At 37.0% G+C, this 22,406-nt stretch overlaps 3 protein-coding genes across 3 annotated transcripts; 1 reads left to right on the forward strand and 2 right to left on the reverse strand.

Annotated features, from left to right (window-relative positions):
* Positions 1-778: 778 nt before the first annotated feature.
* Positions 779-15,163, reverse strand: LOC126372743 (large subunit GTPase 1 homolog). Its single transcript, XM_050018614.1, has 10 exons — positions 14,955-15,163; positions 13,565-13,788; positions 12,605-12,826; positions 11,311-11,431; positions 10,411-10,980; positions 9,711-9,863; positions 8,663-8,798; positions 7,862-8,058; positions 7,425-7,513; positions 779-2,245 (listed from the first exon to the last, which is right to left on the reverse strand). The coding sequence occupies exons 1-10, from the start codon at positions 15,048-15,050 to the stop codon at positions 2,122-2,124; spliced, it is 1,932 nt and encodes a 643-aa protein (XP_049874571.1). The 5' UTR covers positions 15,051-15,163; the 3' UTR covers positions 779-2,121.
* A 223-nt stretch (positions 15,164-15,386) lies between these two features.
* On the forward strand, positions 15,387-21,017 carry LOC126372729 (trimethylguanosine synthase). Its single transcript, XM_050018594.1, has 10 exons — positions 15,387-15,440; positions 15,534-15,669; positions 16,051-16,204; positions 16,377-17,821; positions 17,889-18,093; positions 18,207-18,601; positions 18,734-18,894; positions 19,344-19,519; positions 19,790-19,912; positions 20,079-21,017. Exons 2-10 carry the CDS (start codon positions 15,536-15,538, stop codon positions 20,172-20,174), a joined length of 2,889 nt encoding a protein of 962 aa, XP_049874551.1. The 5' UTR covers positions 15,387-15,440; positions 15,534-15,535; the 3' UTR covers positions 20,175-21,017.
* Positions 21,018-21,444: 427 nt separating this feature from the next.
* On the reverse strand, positions 21,445-22,364 carry LOC126372828 (small nuclear ribonucleoprotein F). The gene is made up of 3 exons (XM_050018738.1): positions 22,270-22,364; positions 22,010-22,199; positions 21,445-21,767 (listed from the first exon to the last, which is right to left on the reverse strand). The coding sequence occupies exons 2-3, from the start codon at positions 22,182-22,184 to the stop codon at positions 21,676-21,678; spliced, it is 267 nt and encodes an 88-aa protein (XP_049874695.1). The 5' UTR covers positions 22,185-22,199; positions 22,270-22,364; the 3' UTR covers positions 21,445-21,675.
* Between the last annotated feature and the right edge of the window lie 42 nt (positions 22,365-22,406).

Consider the following 22,406-nt stretch of genomic DNA (forward strand, 5'->3'; position numbering starts at 1 on the left):
GGGGTCTAAAACAGCCACATTGAAACAATAGGCTACTTTCCGACTAGTCAAAACAATTACTTTTTACTAAACGTCAAAACACGAAATTACTATGGAATTTGTATGAAAAAGCAACCTGTGACGTCATAGAAAAACGTGGCAAAATATCGCACTTAGGTATTATTACATTTTCCTTGATTAAAATTCATAAATAGAAAAAAAGAAAACGTTTTTTGTCACCTTCAAATCTGTCTTTATTTAGTAAACAGAATTTCATAATTTATCTTTGAGCTAGGAAACTACCCAATTCGTGTAAAAAACAATATTGCTATTTGTCATTTGTAGACATTGCGCACTTACTTTTACATGCGCAAATGCCAAATTGCAATATTGGTTTCTTACATGAAAATCAGAATTTTAGGGCGGAAGGCAAGAGGGAAACCACTGCCCTATTTTTCCCTAAAAAGTACAATGGAGAATGCTACACCGACAAGAGCGTGGCTCTTAAATTAGAGATGATGATGACGTGAAATTCAGTGTGACCTTTTCAGTCTCCTGGGCATCTTTAAAGCAAGAGTGAATAGGCACTTTTAAAGTGTGAAGTGTGTCACGATCGAAGCAAATGTAATTCCATAGTCTCTGATTACACCGGTATTTAGTAGCACTTTCTAGGCAAATGTAACCCATCAACGATCACATCGTGAAATTATGATCAAATGCCTATCATCATTAAAAAAACACAGAAGCAAACTAAAAAGTTTCTCTAAAACATTTCCCAATCGTCCGAAAATAAAAACCATTTTAAACTCGAGCGAAATATTTATTGTGGTGTAAACTGAGTTTTAAATATACATTATATATGTCAAACCAACGCTCTCAAGTACCAATCCATTCTGTTGTCGCGTACATCCATCCAATCACACCTCGCTGACAGAATAAATTACTTACTTTGTTCTGTGCGTGATCTTTCGTATCAAAATGTTTGAAGTTAAGCAACAAGTTGGAGTGAGTGTTTGACAGTATTGGAGTTATTCATAAATTATGAAGGAAAAAGCAAGTAAAGGTCACCGTAAAGACCATCAGCCTCAGGTAGAAGACGGCACCGAAAGAAAAAGATAAATGAAGACTTAACGATCAACAATAGGCTACTTGGCAACCCAGTCAAATGAGATACTTTTTAAACGAAACGTCAAAACGAAAGTTTTCTTCGGAGGTTGTATGGCAATACTGTCCTGTGACGTCATCAATAAAAGCTGTCAAACGTCGTACTCATTTTTACTTAATTCATAAATAAAATTCGAAAATAAGTCGAAAGGTAACAGATTGATTTTTGATCATCTTAGACTGGCTTCTATTTCTAGATTAGAATTTTATCATTTATTTTATTTTTAGTATTTATTGTTATAACAACAACAGAAATCTTTGAAAATTTTAACTATTTGACTATCACGGTTCATGAGAAACAGCCTGGTGACAGAGGGACGGACGGACAGCGGAGTCTTAGTGACAAGGTCCCGTTTTTTAGGTTAGGTACTTTGGGTACGGAACCCTAGAAATAATTGTTTTTTATTTTAACAGCCAGTATTGTACCATATAAAAACTTAATTATCCATACATTTTCAGATGAATCACGAATTACTTCAGCGAACATTATTTTTCATTAAAGGCTCATTTACAGTCACTGGCTCTAACGAGGAGTCAGTAAGCTGTTAAGATCGAGTGACAGAGTCTGAATACGAGTAGTCACGTAAGTCAGGGTGGGTTAAAAATGGTACATTGAAGCAATTCGTCTAAAAAGCAATATTGCTATTCCAAAATTGCGCATATAAAAACAACTGCTCAATGCCATCAAATGTCAAAAAAACCAAATTGCTTTTTAGATGAATTTTTTCGATGTGGCTTTTTAGCCCTCTAGTCAGCCTCGAATTTCAGGCAGTTCTAAATAATACAGTTTCTTGATAGGCTGGTTTGTTTCACGTTTTTTACAAATCTGTTTTTATCTGGAGAAGGAGAAGTTGTTAGGGGAGAGTTTCGGCAGTTGCATGAATGCATATTTAGCCCCCCAGTTCTTGGCGCCAGCACTCACAACTTACTAAACGAGCCCTTACAATTTGAAGTATAAAATGTAAGGGGATATAAATACTAGTGTTCGTCGAGGTGTGCGTAGACCCTCCGGAGCTTCTCGCGTTTGTTCTTGTTGGCGTGACGTTTCTCCAGCTTCCAGGGTTTGGTGTACGGGTGATCGGCTGGCTGCGCGCCTGATACCCTGCGAACAAGTACAAAATATTAAATAAATCTTCATCGTTGACACTACAAACATCACTGTAATTGTCAGTGGGGAGCAGACAGTTGCCGATCTATACGTACCTAGTCATCTCTCTAGCATTATCCCGTTTTTCACAGGGTCCCGCTTACCTAACCTGAAGATTTGACATGTCCGGTTTTTTACAGAAGCGACTGCCTGTCTGACCTTCCAACCCGCGAAGGTAAAACCAGCCCAATACAGGTTAGGTCACATACCTCCGAAAATTGCATTTCTCGGGAATGTGCGATGGAAAATTCCACTTGATATTAACTCAGGATAATGAGCTGAATTATTCCCCTCATTACTCGTTATGATGTCACTTTCACCCCGTACAAGTATGTTGAGGTAGGCCTACGAGTACGTATAGGTGTTAGTGACACCGTAACAAATACTGAGGGGGATGATTGAGACCATTACTCTGAGTTGATATCTAGTATAATTTCATGAATATTTTAGTGTTTTTTATTATTATTTTCAACTCCATACTTTTGAGACGGAAAATTCCACTTGGTATCAACTGAGAATCATGGTCTCAATCACCCCTATTTTTCGTTACGATGTCACTAATACCTAGTATAGCGGGCGAGGAGTGGGTGTTTAAACTATAAACCTACCCCTTCGTGGATACAGGCGTGATGCCGCAAGTACTTAAAGAGTAACTAAAAATATTTGTTACAAGCATCTAGAATTTGTTTGCCAGTATTACTTGCCCGATCTTTGAAATTCCTACGACATGACTAACTCCGTTCTAAAATGAGAGCAACCATCAAACTTTTAGGTAATAAGAAATTTGATGAATAAGGAATTTAAATATATCCCGCGTTACTGTGGCAACACGGGATTGAGTCAGCTTTTAGTGTTGCCATGTTGAACGCGTTTTATAGCTTCCAGCATTCCGGGATTCGCATCCCAATCAATGTAACCTAGCATTACTGAACGCATTCGCATTTATCCAGGGTTACCAGATTAGAGGCAAATCACAGGGACTGTAACCTGGAACCTGTCAGAGGGCAACAGTAACTGCCAGTACTATTCAGAAACGGAGGACAGGAGTCCTAGTACGGCTTTGAAATATACTACTCTCTGCGCCATCCCACTCGCGCCAGACAGAGTACTGCGGAGCGGAAGGCAAGAGGGAAACCACTGCTCAATTTTTCCCTATAAAAGTAGCATGGAGAATGCTACACAGACAAGAGCGTGGCTCTTAAATTAGTGATGGTGACCAGGTTACGGTATAGGAAGCAGTCACAATAATAACCCAATGCTTGAAAACAGCAAGAATCTCATCTTTTTTATTACACAAGGCTCACCACCTACCACGTTAGTCCAACAGAAAGCTCGGTACTTATAGTTTATCTTGCGATGGATGTACCTCTGTCTACCCCAATTGGGAGAGTTGTGAGCTTATGTGTTGTTATGTTGATTAGGAGGTGCAGTCCAAACCAGTGATGTGCCGTCCCCGGAATGAAAGATTTGCCGCAGATGGCATTAACTACTTGGCCGGACAAATGGGGAGCGTTGAAGGCTCTCACCCGGTACAAAGTTTAAGACAACAGGCCTCTGAGGGTGCCCAGTTGGGTGCGAACCTCGGCTCAGGGCGTCGCCAGAGGAAAAATATTTGAAAGAATTAATCGACCCTAGCGGGTCAATAGCGATAAGCGCTGATTGAGGGAAATCGTCGACCACGCCGGCGGGGACGGTATCAGGGTCCTAAAGTGTTTGGTGTCGCGAGCTGATTGGCCGCCTCTATGGCTACAGTAATCGGCTCCTCGGGATCGTATATTACGTCCTTCTGTTCCTGGCAGTAAAAAGGCGCAAAACTTATGTAAAAAGTAAACGCTTTTTTAAAAAATCACATTCATCGTGGAACACACGGTTCCATAAAATTTATGCCTGTAGATTACCCGTCTCTTTCTTTTGTAGCGGATTGAAAAGTGACAGGTATAACTTAAAATAAAATTAGGTGGTGTGTACAGGAATCAGCACCATTGTGGTCTTTTTAGACCCCCAGAATTTTTCTAAAAAGCGCTTAGAAGGTTTTCACTAATATAAGGCGACGCTACGGTTTACATTTAAGCGACTAACTTGACATTTCGTTAACTTATGTTAATCCCATACTGTATTTTTCTACTGTATGGCGTTAACAGAAACGACTTAACTTTTTCTGCAGCGGAAACGTTACGCTGACTGACGGACAAAAAAAAACAGTAACTAGTTGGAATTAAAGGAACCCGCTCACATTTTTGAGACGCCATTTTAGTGGCATCGTGGCAACCCTACTTGAGGCCAATTTTCACGATCGTTAACCCCCCAGCCGGTCATAAAGTAGTTAAACTTTATGAATTAACACTTGGCTTGCATCCAGGGTGGCTATTTCGTCTTCACAAAGTTTATTTAGGTTTCCCTTAACTCTAATTGACAATATGAGATCTCTTTCATCTCGAGCGGGTGTGAATGTGTATTTTTGTATGCATTTTTAAGCTTCGGGTTGCCGAAAGATGTTTTTAAAAACAGAATCAAAAATATCATGTCTTTAACGCTTATGTGAAATGAACCGTCATGCAAGTGGTATAAATTATGTTTGGATTAGTTTTGATGTCGCTAACAGTGAAAAAAATCTTGATGAACCCTAATTTTATGTGTGATAGAATTTAATTCTGCCTGCAAGAGAAAACGTTCTGATAGAAAGTGAGAGCGAAGAAGCGTACATCAGATCTCTTCTTTCGTGTGGGTTGTGAGGTGGATTACCAACCTCATCAATCCTGGTGTCAGGGTCACTATTGAGCCGCCAAAGGCTCCTGACACGGATCATGTAACGACTACGTACATACATGCCTACGTGCCTTCCGAAACACGGATCGTTTTACTTTCGGACAATCAGGTGATCAGCCTGTAATGTCCTAACCAAACTAGAGATCACAAAGTGATATTTGTGATATGTCCCCACCGGGATTCGAACCCAGGACCTCCGGATCGTGAGCTCAACGATCAACCACTGGACCACCGTTACTCGTTACACATCATATACACCTTCGTGAATACTAAGGGTTAAACTACATCTGGCCGCACCGCGTCGCACTTTCTCGTGTTTCTATCCCTTTCTGTCACCCAGAACCTTCATTGATTAGAGCTAGATAAAGAGAGAGGGTGCACCGCACGTTGTGCGGTCGCATTATCTCGCTCTAGCCCTAACAGTGCCTAAATAGGCTACTTGAGAACCTGGTCAAATGAGATACTTTTTACGAAACGTCTAAACGAAAGGTTTCTTTATACCTGTTTCTGTTGTGTGTTTTTCTGTTTTGTTTTGTTTTAGTTTTCTTTTGTTTGTATGGAAATACTGTCCTCTGACGTCACCAATAAAAGCAATCAAACGTCGTACTCATTGTTACTTAATTCGTTATTATATTCGAAAATAAGTCGAAAAGTAATATGAGATGGCTTTAATTATAAACTCAAACTGTAATGTAAAATTTAGTGGTTTTTTTTAATAATAGGTAGTGGTATAATAAATAAAGATTTTATCTATTTGCATAGAATCTCCTCTACGGAACCGCACGAACATTCAGCGTATACTACGAGCGAAGAAATTCCCCGCCCGCTACCGCACTTGAACGGGACCTTAGTATTCATTTGATGCGACATAAATGGTCGATAAAATAACAATATTTATCGAGCCCTCTCGCTTTTACTCCGAAAGCTCGCCTTCCAAAGTTATAACGGGCAACATGTTAATTATAATATAATTTATGGCGTGTTAACACTTTGTAGATAGTCTAATGGCCTAGCTAGAACTCATTAACTGTTTCGAGGAAACGTTTTTCTTAGTCTTACCACACCCCGGACACTTCATACAAAACACCTTTTCACAGGCACTACAACATATTGACGTTATCGTACACGCACATCTGTGTGTGTGACGTCTGACGCCCATACGATTGAAAACTAAAGTATGACCGAGGGGCGGCGGGCGGGGGGGGGCTTAAACCTAGCTCAGCCGCTTGTGCAGAGCGGAGAGTTCTATTTTAGATCAACATTTTATAATATTCATTAAGGTTCATCATATCCATCTTAGGACTTCGTATCAACAGTGGCTGCAAGTTGTCTTTGATTACTTGTGGCTCTGCCCACCCCATTTGGGATTACGGGCGTGAGTTTATGTATGTGTATGTATTTTATAATATTTGTCTTTGGCCCAGCCATCTAACCTTTATGTGTGGTTGTTTGTGTGTACATTTTGAACTTTAGAATTTTCTGTAAGACCATAGAATAAGTAATTACTACGTATAGACCATTCTATACGTCAACCGACATAATACCATACATAATAGGCTAGATGGCTGGGCCAAAGATAAATTCTGTTATAAAATGTTGAACTAAAAATAGAAGCCAGTCTTAGATAATTAAATCAATCTCAATTTTCTTATTGACTGATTTACGAATTTGAATTGAGAATTACATGACAAAGAGCGCGACGTTTGACTACGTGTATTTCTTTACAAATTCCACAGAAATATCGTTTTGATATTTTGTTAAAGTACAAAAAGAGACTGACGTACTTGCTAGAGACGTGGCCTTTGAAATGTGGTGTTGGAGGAGGATGGAAAGAATAAGTTGGAGTTACTAATAAGGAAGTGCTAGTAAGAGTAAGGGATAAGAGGCACATATTGAGAGTTATTGAGGACAGAAGAGGCAAGATGATTGGACACTTAATAAGACACGAGGAATTTATTAAAAACATCATAGAAGGGAAGCTACAAGGAAAGAGAGGAAGGGGAAGACCAAGAAGAGCTTACATGGAACAGATTAAAGAGAAGGCGAACGTCGTGTCTTATAAGGAAGTGAAGGAATTGGTCTTTGATAGACAAGAATGGAGAATGCTACACCGACAAGAGCGTGGCTCTTAAATTAGTGATGATGATTTCGTTACAGTATCATATTTATTCATTTATTGCAAAGTCACAAACAGTTTTGACTAGGTTGTCCTCTTAGCTATTTACGTCCGTTACTTCTGTTATCATCCTTAAATTAGTTAAATCATCAACAAGACAACTCGCAGCCACTCCTGATGCGCAACATTTTGACGCCAATCCCAAAAACCATTCCAAATTACGCCATACGTAAATATATTTTCTGTACATACCCCATAATAGGTTTTCCTTTAACGTGCACCGTCGCCCTCTGGTTGGCGAAGAAAGCTTTGTCTATTTCAGCTGCCTTGCTCAACCAACCCTGTGTCAAACAAATAGTAAACTGTTACTTTTATTTTACAGATTCCCATCACTGGAGAACATGATGGACGCAGAAATAAATAAATTCAAATAGCAAGTTGTTTCATTTAATCAAATATCAAATCGTGGTCGGCTTAGTTGGATAAGTATTTTTTTTATTTTATTAATTCATAACATAAGCTGACGACTATATCCGAATTGAGGTAGCCACAGGCACATCGCAAGATGAACTACCCACACCTCACCGAGTTTTCTGTTAGACCAACGTGATAGGTGAGCCGTATCGCCGTCTATATTCGTGGAGTAATGCCATCTGAGGCAGACATACAATAAGTCTCGCAAAAATTACCTCAACCATCCTAGCCTCTCGCGGTGTGGGCTTCCTCTTCTGTCGTCGTTCAGCCAGCATGTCCTCTATAGGCGCCGGCGCACACCCTGGAGGCAGCTGCTCCCATTGAAGCTTGCCGCTGGCTGCATCCTTGAGCAGCAAGCGAGCTGATCTGGACTGATCCGGTTGGCCGGCCGCCGTCATAAACCCTCGGTTGACTGCGATAGAATAAGATTTTGTAAGTATACTTCTTCTTCTTCTTCCATCGTGAGGGTTATGAGGGTTGCCAACCTCATCGAGGCTTAACTTGCCTTCCGAAGCACGGACCATCTTATTTTCAGACAATCGGGTGATCAGCCTGCAATGTCCTAACCATACCAGGGCTCAGAAAGTGTATTTTTACAGAAGAGACTGCCTGTCTGACCTTCTTACCCGCGAAGGGAAAACCAGCCCAATACAGGTTAAATACCTCCAACACGCATTTCACGGGAATGTGGGTTTCCTTACGATGTTTACCTTCAGCATGTGTTAAACATTTAAACACTCCTTTCATCAGCACCAGATTGTGATCTGTTTGTGAGTGAGTGGACGTATGTGTGTCGCGAGTGTCTGAGGTTCTGCGAGATGAAGAATGATGTGTGGAAATTAAATATGTTATTATATTTTTTACACTTAAGTTTCATATATCTAATTATATTATTATTTACAATGAAAGTTTCACGGCGCATTGGCGCTTCTGCACTGTAAAGTCGTGAAATGTAAATAATAAATAAATTTAAGATCAAAACTTGAATTCGGAAACAAATTCGAAAGAAAACTCACAGGCATGCGCGGTAAGTATCTGCTTGTAGTCGACGTCTGTGTGCTCCTGTGGCAGTAGCAGTCCGTACTTCTGCTCGAACGTGTGCTTGCTGACCAGCTGGCAGAGACGCGCCATCGCCGCATCGTGAGACCGCATCTGATAGTTCACGACATGACATTTCATCATCCCCATAACAATATCCCGTTTTTCACAGGGTCCGCTTACCTAACCCGAAGATTTTACAGGTCCGGTTTTTTACAGAAGCGACTGCCTGTCTGACCTTCCAACCCGCGAATGGAAAACCAGCCCGGTACATTTCATATCTAATTACCTATGCTCCAAAAATGAATTGGGTAGTTTCCTAAATCAAAGATAAATTATGAAATTCTGATTACTAAATAAAGACAGATCTAAAGGTGACAAATAACGATTATTTTTTTTCTAATCAACTTATATATGAATTTTAATAAGGAAAAATGTAATAAATAATAAGCGCGACTAATTGTCACGTATTTCTATGACGTCACAGGTTGCTTTTCATACATATTCTATAGTAATTTCGTGTTTTGACGTATAGTAAAAAGTAACTGATTTGACTAGTACCCGAACCGGGATTTGACCCGTGACACTACGATGCAAGTAAGACATTCTCTGAACAGGGCTATTACGGATTTATTTAATAATAATAAATAATAGTAGATTATGAATAAATTGACGAATTATACAGGGTGTTAGTGACATCGTACCGAATACTGAGGGGGATGAGTCAGACCATGATTCTGAGTTAATATCAAGTGGAATTTTCCATCGCAAAATTCATGGTTCCTTTTTTAAATTCTTTTAAATTATTTTCATACTATTGCTATGCAAAATTAACTCAGAATAATCAGCTGAACCCTCAGCATTCGTTACAATGTCACTTACACCCCATACAAGTACGTACGAGTAGCCATACAAGTATGTATGGATATCAACTCAAAATCATGGTCTGAATCATCCCTCAAAGTTTCGTTACGATGTCACTAACGCCCTGTATAGCTTGTGTATGGTATTTTATTTAATTCTTACCTGATCAATAGGCAGCACAGCGGTTAGTAATAAGTCTGGTGCGACGGCGTACGCTGGCAACACCAGCCCGGGGCAGTCCAACAGCTCTATACCCTCGTCCAGGATCAGAGACTGGATGTGTCGTGTGTGACCCGGCATCGAACTCACACTCACCTGGGACGTTCAAATATTTAGACATTTAACTGTTAAGACACGTAAGTATGTGTAGCAAAGACTGATTTTACAATCATCATTAATTTAAAAGCCACGCTCTTGTCGGTGTAGCATTCTCCATGCTACTTTTTTAGGGAAAAATAGGGCAGTGATATCCCTCTTGCCTTCCGCCCAAACATGTGATTTTACAATAATTTATTTATCAAATGGAATAGCAAAACTTTGTATAAACAATTCTGGAATACTTTATTCTACGAATGGTCGCAATCTGGCTATTGACAAATAATGGCCTCGATTCCTGCAGCTCGTAATTTTAAGTTATACCTACCCGTCATTTTCTTATCCGCCGAAAAGGAAAGAGCACATTTTTCAACAACAACACGGCACATTTTAAATTTTTCGAGACATACCCGCATGTTATAGAGACATAAAATGCGAATATATCTCGAAAAAGATGAGTTTCGATACAATTTTAATGTTGCCATTGTATGGCCTTGAGTCTACGGTTTAATTGCGATAATGAATTACGTCAAAAAAGTTCACTTACTTTCTTAGTCTGCATTAGAACATTGACAGTACTGGATTTCCCAACATTGGGGTAGCCAATCATACCCACTGTCACTCTAGGAGGGTTCTTCAAATTCTCTAACTTTAGTTCTTTCAACACTCCTACTAGCCTATCCCTATCAAATATTTCATGTGAGTTCTTCACTTCTGTGTTTTCATCAGTTTTTTCTTCGGAACCTGCAGCAGCGCCTTCCTCGTTTTTGTTTTCAGAAACTGTATTACTCTGCAAAAGTTCCACAGGTTTACCAAGCCTAAAGTTTTCTAGAACCTTATCTAACGTATTTTGTATGTTATCAATTTTGTTAGCAGTATTTGCTACAGCTTCATTAAGATCCCCTAGTTGTTTTTTAAACAATTCTATGTCTTCTTCACTACCCTTTAAGGCTTCTTTATCAAAGTCACTATCTTCATTGTCTGCGTCAGTGTTATCAGTTTCTGAGTCTTCTGGGTCAATTTCAGATATAATTTTCTCTTCTGATTTGTCACTTTCTTCAGATATCTTCCTTTCTTTTGTAGGTTTTGCAGCCGAGAAGAAAACAATGGGCACTTTCTGAAAGATAATGAATTATTATTAAAATCAATAAAACCTTTCTCATTTTTAAATATGTATACATAATGCGGCGCACTTCGGTTAATTTGCGACAACCTTTCTACTTGTAAATCTTTACGCCAATACCAAAATATTTATACTAGTCGTCAATATAAAGAACAATTTCATGACTCCTTGATGAGAGTGGAATAAGTGAAAGTCAGTGGTATCTGCTTACCCCGATGGGAAATAGGTGTGATCTTATGTATGTGTGATAAATAAATAAAAAAAAATAAAAAAAATGATTCTAATGATTCTTTTTTTTGTGTGTAAATAAGAAATGATTCTTACCTCTTTATCAAAATATTCTGCCCAACATTTACGTTGATATTCACTGATCAAATCAGCCTTGTTCAACAACAGAATACATTTGCACTGTTGTTCTGCAGCATACTTCTCCAAATCCGCACACCTGGAATGATTAACTATTAATAAAGATTTGCAGTAAAATTCACCATTCAGTTGCATAGTCCTTAAATTTCAAAAATATCAAATTATTGGTTTGTGTGTTATTTAAATTCTGCTTTTATCTATCGCAAAAAATGACAGAAATCAGAAATTAGAATCATTTATTCAACGTAATTATCATGGATAAACTTGTTGAAGGTCAATGTAACATTTTTGAATTAACGTCATTTCGCAAGGTGTTATGCCTGAGGAGAAGAAATGACAAGAAACTGCAACAGCAACACATCTCAATGACAATTGCAATGATTTCAGCACAAGTTGAAATTTGAGTCGCTATGGTACACTGACTTGCTTTTCAAACAGGGAGCGGCGTTACGAACCCCAGTACCGAACTTGCACCAATGCGTTTTTAATTTATCTTAAGTGCAGCGTTCACTAACACAGTTCATGGTTCGACGTTCATAGACGGCGATACGGCTCATCCCCTATCATGTTGGTCTTACAGAAAGTTAGGTGAGGGTACTTAGTTCCTCTTGCAATGGATGTACAATCAAAGAGCAATAGCTCAGTCGCTGAACCCAGCGAATTGTTTGTAAACAGTGGTGAAATTATGAAACATTAGTTATCATAATTATAAAACTAATGTTTTTGTAGGTCTTGTTTGTTTGTATACTCTTTATTGCTTTAGAATACAAAGAAAATTTACATATAATTTATCGTTAGATAAAGCATAGGCGAGCTTATCCCTAATTGGGATTTCTTCCAGCTAACCTTGGACAGCCTGAAAGAAACTCATTGGGCCGGTGTTATCACGCAATAAATGAGTTAACATGAATAGCAAGTAAACTAAATGTATCTATACTTATTACTAATATTACTAAATACGTATATAGACTACTTATTGATAATTACATAAATAAGTATATTACAAGATAAGTATATACATACATAAAACAGATATAATATAATATAATATATTATAGTATAGTTTAGCTCAAAGTCAATGTCTTTCTAAGGTCTTTGGTCTATTACAGAAACAACATGTAACCAGGAGGTCTTAAGTGCAACCAGTTAATTTATTACTTTGCAAGAAATTGATTGGACTACCCCAATCGGGATATAGTCGTATGTTATGTTTTAATTAAAAAAACTCCAACATCTTTAAATCGTCAACTACCTGAACAGCAAAGGGTTCCTAGCATCCAACAGTAGAAGAACAACGTCAGACTTCTCCAAAGTTCTCCACAATTGCTTCCAGAGCTCCGGATTCCGTTCATAGGGTGTCAAGGCAGCCCCCAGTTTAGCTTGCAGCTCGTTTAGGTTACGACGCCACTCTAGGAAAGCTTCTCGCTCCCTGTCACTCTGTTCCTCGGCTGTTATACCTGGTTTCCATGGCGGCCTGCAAATACAAATTAAAAGAAAAAAGAAATGTAAGATATGTTTCACGCATAATGGGCCACCTTAGAGTCTAAATGCGGAAAACAGAGCCCACTTACTAAGATATGTTTATTATTATGTAAGGACACCAGTGACAATAATGAAACACAATATAAAATAAAAATGAAAATACCTGCATTAAGTGACATCTACGAAATGGATGCATATAAAATGTAAAAAATTACAAAACAAAGGTGTGGTAGCAGATTTCTGAAATCAACATCACTACACTAGTTAAATTAGGTTAGGCAAATAAACCTTCAGTAACAGAATATATGTAACGAAAATAAAGCAGTATTTATTGACTCTTCTCTTCTATCGACTGATAAAGCAGTTTAATATGACTGGATTTTTTCTTATGACTTGTTATTGTAGGTTTGCCTCAGGTGGCATTAACTACTTCGTCGGACAAATAGGGAGCACAGAGGACCATGATAAGACTGGATGCAACAGTCAAGTTACCCATTATCAAATTAGAAAAGGGCAAACTCGCCCCTGGGCCCAGTTTAAGACTGGGACAAGATGTCCCCTAAGTCTATGCAACATACATGCAGCATACAGAACTCAGCACAGAAGATAAGGAAGTAGAAAAGTGTTTATATAAATTAAAATATTAGTTCAATCATTTCTTTTTCGAATTATTCTTCACTGTTGATATGACATTCTTCACCAAACATGCAAAAAGTATGAAAATCTTTACCTCCTTGGTACAGTTAAAGGCTCATCAAAGTTTGGCTGGGACGTAGCAGCTTCGACCTCACTGGGTACTGAAGAAACATATTTTAAGTTCAGTTTCTCAGCAGTAAATTCTCTTTGAGCTAGTTCTGCTGTTGATAGGAACTCTTGTAGTGATGACTCCGCTGTTACAGATTGTAAATTAAGACGGCCCCAGTCGTAGCCATCATTTACTTCAGTTGTATGGAGCTGAAAATAGAATAATAAACAATTTTATTAAAAATTACGTTTAAGTACAAAGAAAACAAGACATATACCACATGCTTTGTTTTTATTAATATTTCAATATAAAATAAAGTTAGTGTTGATTTGTGATTTTTTTAAATATAAAATATATACTCTACAATCTACTCTGTGTATGAAATAATTGAGGTATTTTGAGGAACCAAGAGAATTGAGTCAGGATCAAAGCAAATGGAATTCCATAGTCTCTGCTTACCCTAGTGGGAAATAGGCGTAAGTTTATGTATGTAAACAAAATATCTTTTGTGTTTACAATTGCTAGTCTTTTACAATATTGTAATGTCCCTTTAAAAGGCAATATTATCAGAAATATTACTACTGAAAAAGCAATAAAACACCACATTCAAATTAATTTATTGCTTACCTACATTGAATCCTGTAATTCTTCATATTACAGGTCTTTGATTTATTATAATTAAATTATTGCACAATGTTGTGCTATTATTATTATTAACAATATGAATTACAGTTAACAGGGGGGTTAAAAAGGCCACATTGAAGCAATTCATCTAAAAAAGATACCTTGCAGTTTGACATTTGCACATATGGTTGTAAGGCCCAAAGTCCTTTTAAAATCCAAATCCCATTGTTTAACTATTGTGTCTGGAAATCCGGGCCTTGCGAGGATATAAAAGTAAGGGCGCCATGCAAACAAATCTCAATTAGCAATATTGCTTTTTTAGATGAATTGATTTGATGTGGCCTTTGAACGCCCCAGGTCTGTTTGATTTTTAATGACTACCTTAATCTTAGGTTTGTCTACTAGCCATCATCACTAACTTAACATACAAAACACTTGACTCTCACTGTAACATTGCAGGTTCGAATCCTAGCATGGTCCTCAACCAATGATTTTGAATTAATGTTTGTATCATAAAACATGATTAGGAAAGCCACATTTCCGAGAGTAGAAGTAGAGGTAAAGAATTTCAAACCTTTTGACACCTTATATCTTGGTAAATACATGGGTATTTACTTGTATGTTGAACATAAATAATTACATAATTTCTCAGTACTAAATTCTATTATAAAACGCAAATACACAAAGTATGCACGTTAGAATAGAAAACCTCAAGAATTCTTCAAATATAAACAAGAAACAGGTTACATACCATAGTGTTGTCTTCAACATGTTTTCGGTGCCGATTCTTAGAGAATCTGTCCTTGATGAGTGCTCGCCCGAGAGAATCTTTATTCTTTTTACCCATCTTTTCATATGAGGACCAAAATTTCGTAGATATAAACACAAAATTAGGACAATTTTAACAATTTCTTGAATTCCGGTAGGAAACGTGAACTTTGTCAAAAACACATGTTTTTTCATGAAATGAACTGTCAAAAATGCAAGAATTTCTGTTCGAATACACGCAAAAACTGACGTTTTGTCTTCATATCGTATCTCTTTTATGGATATCCGAACAAAATATTGAGTTGACGTTCCATATCATGCAGCACACGTTCTACTTTTTGTAAAATTTTCACAAACGTTGCATAGAAATCGCGTTAATGATTTTTCTGTTATTGAAATACATTGTAATGAAACGTTTTTCGGGTAGCGAGATTAGCGAAGCGAGGGTTTAGATTTTATTATTGTGAAGGTTTTAATTTCTGCTATTTTATATCGGTCTTTGATTGCTTAGCGTTGTCAACAAATAAAGGTTTAACGGTGTATTGTGCTGGTGTTATTTCAGTGATGATGTCGGAGTATTATGATCACTATCATCGTTGGGAACCTCTCGCTGAATTTCATTTCAATATCAACGACGATGAGGACTTGTACGACGATGATAACTATATATACTGCCTATGCAGCAGAGTTTTTATAAGGTGAGTCTAGTAGTTATTTTCAAAAAATCAATATAAGTAACAAAACTTGTATCTCGGGCACTATGTAGCTTCTCTAAAGTTCCCTCCTTTACTCGACTTTTTATGTCCCAATAAAAGCGTTCTCGTGTCTTCACTTCAAGGATACATCATGTACACTTACCTTTTACGTGTTAACTTTATCTGAATAAATGCATAATGCTTTGTCTTCTGTCCAGTAGGTTTATCCAATTTTACTTTTTAGTTTACACTAAGATAGATGTAGAAAATAATAATAACTTTTTACTAATGAAGACGCTAGGTGATTTCTATCTTCAAATGATTCTGTGTTTAAAAGCAATAAAAAAATATTTGTTTGATAATGTTTGTGTTTGTTATTGCCAGAGATGTAGTAAAAACTTACTATGCTGAGAGAGAAGATGGCAGTGAGAGTGATGTCGAGGTGGCAAAAGAGTCCTGTCTCCAGGAGTGCCAGGAATGGGATGATCAGTCTCATGTACACTTCTCTGTGGACACCTCTTACAAAGTTAAATGTGAGGTAAGGAGATTTTATTTATTTTGAATTAAATGTTGGTCTAACCGAAAATCTCAATAAAGGGTGGGTACTCATTTCATCTTACAATGGATAGTGAGCTCATGTTAAGTTAATTAAACTGCTTCATTTGTTGTTTTAAAAATGTCTATTTTTAAATGTGTAAATAATATTGCAGAAAGATGAGGGTGCAAGTTGCTACTGTAGTGCATCACATACAGAAAACTATTGCTCAACTGACGAGCATGATCCAGCACAAATCCATGGGAACATGTCCCATGCACTCCAACCCAGCGACAGTGGGGCAGATCTCACCTACCCTGACTACCAGTCAGACATCACAAATCATGACAAACTTGAAAAAATGGATCAAGATCTCCCAGTACAGATTTACTTAGACACCAATGAAGATTACCTATCTGAAGACACTTGGGAGAAATTCTGGGCAATCAATGGCGAAAGAATAATTTGGGCTTCATGGATTAAAAGATACAGTGATTATATAAACCCACAATACTTGGATGACAATAAGGAACTGGTTATAGATGATAATAATATACAAAAGCAGCATTCAGCTGATGAGATTTTTAACAAAAAAGCAGAAAATGCAAACCAACAAGCTGATGAAGCAGATGAAAGTATAAGAGAAAGAAAATTCTCTTATGATTCTAAAGTTAATCCTTTTAAAAAAGGCCGGTCTCAAGATTCAACAGAAAAAATTGCACGACTCATTGAGTTAAATTCCAATAAAGATGGAACATGGACTCCCATAGGTAGGAGGAGGTCATGTTCTGAACATGACAGGATGCTCAGTCCCAGGACCCTTGCTGGAACTGATTCTATGACCAATGTCACTAAAATTACACTATCAAGTTATGATGTAACATCCAGCCATGTTACATCAGAGTCTTCTCCAACTGATGACTACAGTGTGTCATCATCAAGTTCTGATGATCAAAATGATCAAACTAGAATAGCTAACATTGACGAAAACCCAGAAACTACCTCAGAAGCTTTGGATGTGTCCAACACAGATGAATATTGGCAGTTTCTATGGAAAAAACATTTTGGAGAACTCTACGCTTTACATTACGCTACTTACATTGAAAGTCACGACGCACTCACGAAAAACTTACCTGGGGATAATGTTGAAGTTGTTACTGAAGTTAAAATGGAAGAGAAGCCTTCTGTAGAATGTAAAGCAGAAGTTGAATGTGAAAATAGTGATGGTAACTCACAAGAAGTATCTTCAGTTATAGAAGTTCAAACACAAGTTGAAGACATGAAAATAGAGGACAAAGTTGAAGTCAGACAAGAAGATAATGTAACAAAACCTAAGAAAAAGAGTAAGAAATTAAATAGTAGTAAATATTTGGGGTCTGTAGGTGTATTGCTGCAAACTTTGCTGAAAGAAGAACAGAAAAAGAAGGTAGAAGGCGGAGTTGTAGAGGCAGGAGAAGAGAGCAATAATAAAAATGAATCAGTCACACAGGATACTGTAGACGCTCCAACAGATATGCCAACTATTCAACAAACTAAAAGCAACAGTACCTTTAGTTCATATAGATATAATGACGGAGAAGATGACCCACCTGAAGAAAAGCCTGTGACATTAAAAAGAAGGTAAGTATTTCCACTTCACTATATCTGTTAATGAGCTATGCTTTAACTTCTCTCTATTGATTTTCAGCCATGAGTTAGATGAAGAAGAAACAGCAGAGAAAATCAAATCAACTTTTGAAATAATGGGTTTGTGTGTACACCCAGACAACATTCCTAAAGGTCTGGTTGTATATAGGAAGCGCAACACGAGACTTCGCCCACCACGTTCAAAAAAATTTGGTGCTTCCAAGAAAACTTACTTTGATGATAATGGGACTCCTTACAAAAATCAGGCAAGGAAACTTATATCTTTTACAATGAGGTTATTAGCTGATATTGTAAAATTTATAATAATTTGGTAAAGTTTATGATACTGATATTGATAATTAATATGAAATCATTTCAGACACATGATTCTCAAGATGAAAGAGAAATGCAAACAGATGAAGACTGCTCACTTGTCAAATCGGATAATGAACACACAACAGATGCTCCTATGGAAATTACTAGATCAGAATGTGGTCCTGATAAAGACCCAGATGTTGACAATAGTGAAGCTAGAGATGTTACTTTGGAAGCTTCTAAGGTTCCTTTCCCTCCTGATTTGGACACGACATTTAGTGACATTCAGGACGATGATAACGAACAGAAAGAAGATGTTGGATTGGTAACAGCAATAAAACGCAAAAGGCGGCAGAAACGTTATAAATTGGACAGCGATATTTCCGAAATGCCACCTGAATTAGCTGGAGACCCGAAGATGATTAAGTATTGGAAAAAACGGCATTCATTGTTTCATAGGTAAGATTTCGATTACGCATTTGAGACGGTCTCCTCGTATGTTTAAATACTTGAACATATTTGATTTGGCATGAATCATTTGTGCCACAGGGCTCTTATCTAGGCACTATATAAATTATATTTTGATTTCAGATTCGATGAAGGGATTAAGTTGGATAGAGAAAGTTGGTTCAGCGTTACGCCTGAAAACGTAGCGCGACATATAGCCAACAAGTATATCTACGACGTGGTCCTAGATGCCTTTTGCGGCGCCGGTGGCAATACTATTCAATTTGCAATGGTTAGTGAGAAAGGTGAGTGTAATGTAACTTGATTTGTATGTATAGCTAAGTCCTGTAAATAGGCTTGCTAAACAACATTGTATTGAAAGAAAATTTACACTAAGCTACTTTGTACTGTTTAGCATTCTGTGGCTAAACTTGAATTTCCAGAGGGCCAGCCTAGCTAAGTTGCAATGTCTGTAACAAATCATGTGACATGCGTGATTAACTTATGTCAATTCATACACTCTCATTTATTTTACTTCGTTTTCATTCAGATAAGCGTCAAGAGCAGATCCAGCTTTTTCAGGGGGGGTCACCAGGTCGCAGACAGCCTATCTCCGTAGAGAATTAGATAAAATTACACGACCCCCCAATGGATCCGCCCTTGATAAGCGTAGCGTTAAAGCGCTAAGCCCTCGGTTACTTTTATATCTCATAAGCTCATCAAGCCGCTCATTCTCACGCTAATTCCCTTCCAGTGATAGCAATAGACATAGATCCCGTGAAGATTGAGATGGCGCGCCACAATGCGACAGTGTACGGTGTAGCTGACCGTATAGACTTTATTGTCGGAGATTTCTTCGAATTAGCGCCCAGGATGAAAGCTGATATGGTGTTCCTGAGCCCGCCGTGGGGTGGGCCCAAATACTCAGAGGTAAGAGTACATTTCTCTGTTTATGGCTTTTGGTTTATCTCCAACTTGATGAACTATTATATATGAGTAACTTATCATCATATTGTCTTCCATATTGACTCCAATACCCAGTTGTCTTCTGGTAACTGGTGGATTTGCCACATAGGGATGATAGGCGTCAGTTGTGTCTATCCTGACTACTACATAGCTGGATGTATTGCCACTGCGACCTATTCAATCATGTTAATATTTTTGAAGGATTTTCTAAGCATATTCCTTGTGTTGTTTCAGAATTACAAATACGACATCGAGACAATGCTGGAACCTAGACCAGCGTCGGAGTTGATGAGAGCCGCGCGCGATATAAACCCCAACATTGCCTTGTATTTACCCAGAAACACAAGAACTGATCAGGTACATTTTACTTTCATACTTTGTGAGGTTTGTGTAATCATCACTTATTGGTTCCTCAGAAAAAGTCTTTATATTTATATCTTCGCCTCACCATTTTATAACAAGTTGTAAAGAATTTACATTCTTTACATTGCTAATGCATATAATTCCTTTTTCTACTGCACAGATTGTGGATTTGGCCAAAGAAGCTGGATGTTCCGTGGAGGTCGAGCAGAGTTACCTAGACAGAAGATTCGTCGCAATTACCGCGTATTTCTACTAAGTTTACCTTACTCAATAACTTTTTAAAAATCTCAATATTTTAAATAACTACAAGTTATTGCAATTTATTATCTTTGAAGAATCATGAAGCATATTGAAATTATTCGAAGTATTCGGTAATAATAGTAATCCTAATAAAATAATCAACGTTACATAAACGAGTAAGTCATTACATTGCATTACACATTTTGAAAAACGCTTTGTAGTGATCGCGTAATGAAGACCACTAGAATTCACATAGTAATATAATTACAACAATGTTTCAAAATACTACTGTTTGTATTTACAGCAATAACACTAACAATTATGAGACTCGCTCAAAGTACTTTATTTTGTAGATGTTTTAAATGCTATAGTTATAAATATTACATAAATATAAAAAAATAGAAGAATGCTAGACTAGATTTGCCTCAAATATAATAAAAAACCTTCAGGCTACCTTCAACAGTGCCAATCATTTGGTATTACTGATTATACTTTTTTTTTCTAAAATACTTATTAGAATTCATAAATATTTATGAAAGAATAGATACATTAAATATCCTTTTATTTTATTGAAATGATATACTAGAAAATCTGATGATACATATTTTGTGACTCAACTATTAGAGTAATAATTGTAAGCATTTTTCTGCATTTGCTCAATGCACACTAATTCATACCTTTTTATAAAACTTCTTATATTATTCTCACATAATTTGGAAATATTTCACTGTGTGAGTTTCTTTCCAAATGTGGTATGTTATTTGCTAAAATGAGTGATTTGTAGGCCTTGTATTGTGATTGTTATAAATGTTGTGATGTATGTAAATATATGTTCATAAGAATAAATGATTAATCACTACAGTTGTTTATTTGACATAGAAGGCATTTTCGAGTTCTCTTCTTGGGGGTGGGGGCTTTGTAAGCCTTGACTGTCAACATGGCAACCAATAAAATCTATTGTGATTGCCACCTTCTGCTACGGTTTACCTCTAAGCCCCCAGTATTTACTTAGGGGTGAGAATTTTGCACCTCTGGAGTTAAACCTTACAGTTAACTTTATTACACAATAGTAAAGTTAACCCTTACTAGTTCTGATAATTAATTGTACTTCTGAACTAGAATTCTTTATAGGAATATGCTGTAATTGGTATGGATAAGACAGTAGCTACTGGTTGAAAAGGCTCAGTGTTAATAAGTGAATTGAATAGCACAGGAACTCAATATATGAATTAGAATTCAGAAACAAATACATTGAACAGGGGCAGGTCTAAAGGGAAATAAAAACCTTTTTAGATTGGTTGCTTATATTCTAAGGAATCACATTTTCAAGAATGATGCAGACAATGGTGTAGAAATTATTAAAAATGTAGATGCAATATTTCATTTTACAGTTCCTTATGTTGTCTTATATTTTAGACTAGGTACAATACATTTTGTACCCATAATACCTCAGTGTCTAATGCAACAGTCACACCATGAAATGCTTAACATAACTTAAATCTAAATTACTCCTTTAGCTATTCTTTCATTTCTCCTTCTTCATCTTCCTCTTCTGCTCCTCGTACATACAAAACATTGTTACATCTGATCAGTACTTCCCCAAGGTTGCCTAGAATTAAAAAAATAAATTAGTACCTACCAGAAGATATGCTTACTATTTACCAACAGACATCAATATGATATGAGCCTATGAGGACAAAATAATATTATTAACTCAATAAAGTCTACAAATTCTAAGCGACTATCTATTTTTTTCTGATAACTTATAGTTGCAGGTAACACTATGATAATTTACTAAAATGTATAATCTTTATCATATTAAGATTTACTGGTGTTTCTCTGAAAACTAACCTGTGGCATTTCCATCAACCATTTCTTCAGTGTTTGCAAGCTGTATATTCATGTATCCATCTGCAGATACAAGAATACCTTTGTATTCATGTCCCCATTTTAGTTTTACAAGAACAGCTTTACCAGTGAGATTGTTCAGGAAAGGTTTAGGGTTTATTGGCATAGCGGCCGCCATTTTTCAGTTTTATTCCTGAAAGTGGAATAAATGTTAGAATATTGTACAACTAGGAGCAAATAAAAGAAAAACTTAAGTTTACTACCTTTTCTAGGTTTAAAAAAGAAGAATTCCAATATTGTTTGGTTTATAACCTAACAATTGAACGCCGTTGTCGCCGCTTGCCGCTAGATTTTTTTTTATATACTTAATGCAGTGCAATTGCTCACTTTTGTAGTTTTG

This window comes from Pectinophora gossypiella, chromosome 14 (assembly GCF_024362695.1).
Source record: "Pectinophora gossypiella chromosome 14, ilPecGoss1.1, whole genome shotgun sequence".
Taxonomy (NCBI): Eukaryota; Metazoa; Arthropoda; class Insecta; order Lepidoptera; family Gelechiidae; genus Pectinophora; species Pectinophora gossypiella.

Coding starts and splice junctions, on each gene's coding strand:
- LOC126372743 (XM_050018614.1), bottom strand. CDS start 15,050: ATGGGTAAAAAGAATAAAGATTCTCTCGGGCGAGCACTCATCAAGGAC. Junction 7,514..7,861: donor GAGAGGCTAGGATGGTTGAG/GTAATTTTTGCG, acceptor TGTTTGACACAG/GGTTGGTTGAGCAAGGCAGC. Junction 2,246..7,424: donor AAAGGAAAACCTATTATGGG/GTATGTACAGAA, acceptor ACTTGTTCGCAG/GGTATCAGGCGCGCAGCCAG.
- LOC126372729 (XM_050018594.1), top strand. CDS start 15,536: ATGATGTCGGAGTATTATGATCACTATCATCGTTGGGAACCTCTCGCT. Junction 15,670..16,050: donor TGCAGCAGAGTTTTTATAAG/GTGAGTCTAGTA, acceptor TGTTATTGCCAG/AGATGTAGTAAAAACTTACT. Junction 16,205..16,376: donor CTTACAAAGTTAAATGTGAG/GTAAGGAGATTT, acceptor ATAATATTGCAG/AAAGATGAGGGTGCAAGTTG.
- LOC126372828 (XM_050018738.1), bottom strand. CDS start 22,184: ATGGCGGCCGCTATGCCAATAAACCCTAAACCTTTCCTGAACAATCTC. Junction 21,768..22,009: donor GGTTGATGGAAATGCCACAG/GTTAGTTTTCAG, acceptor TTTTAATTCTAG/GCAACCTTGGGGAAGTACTG.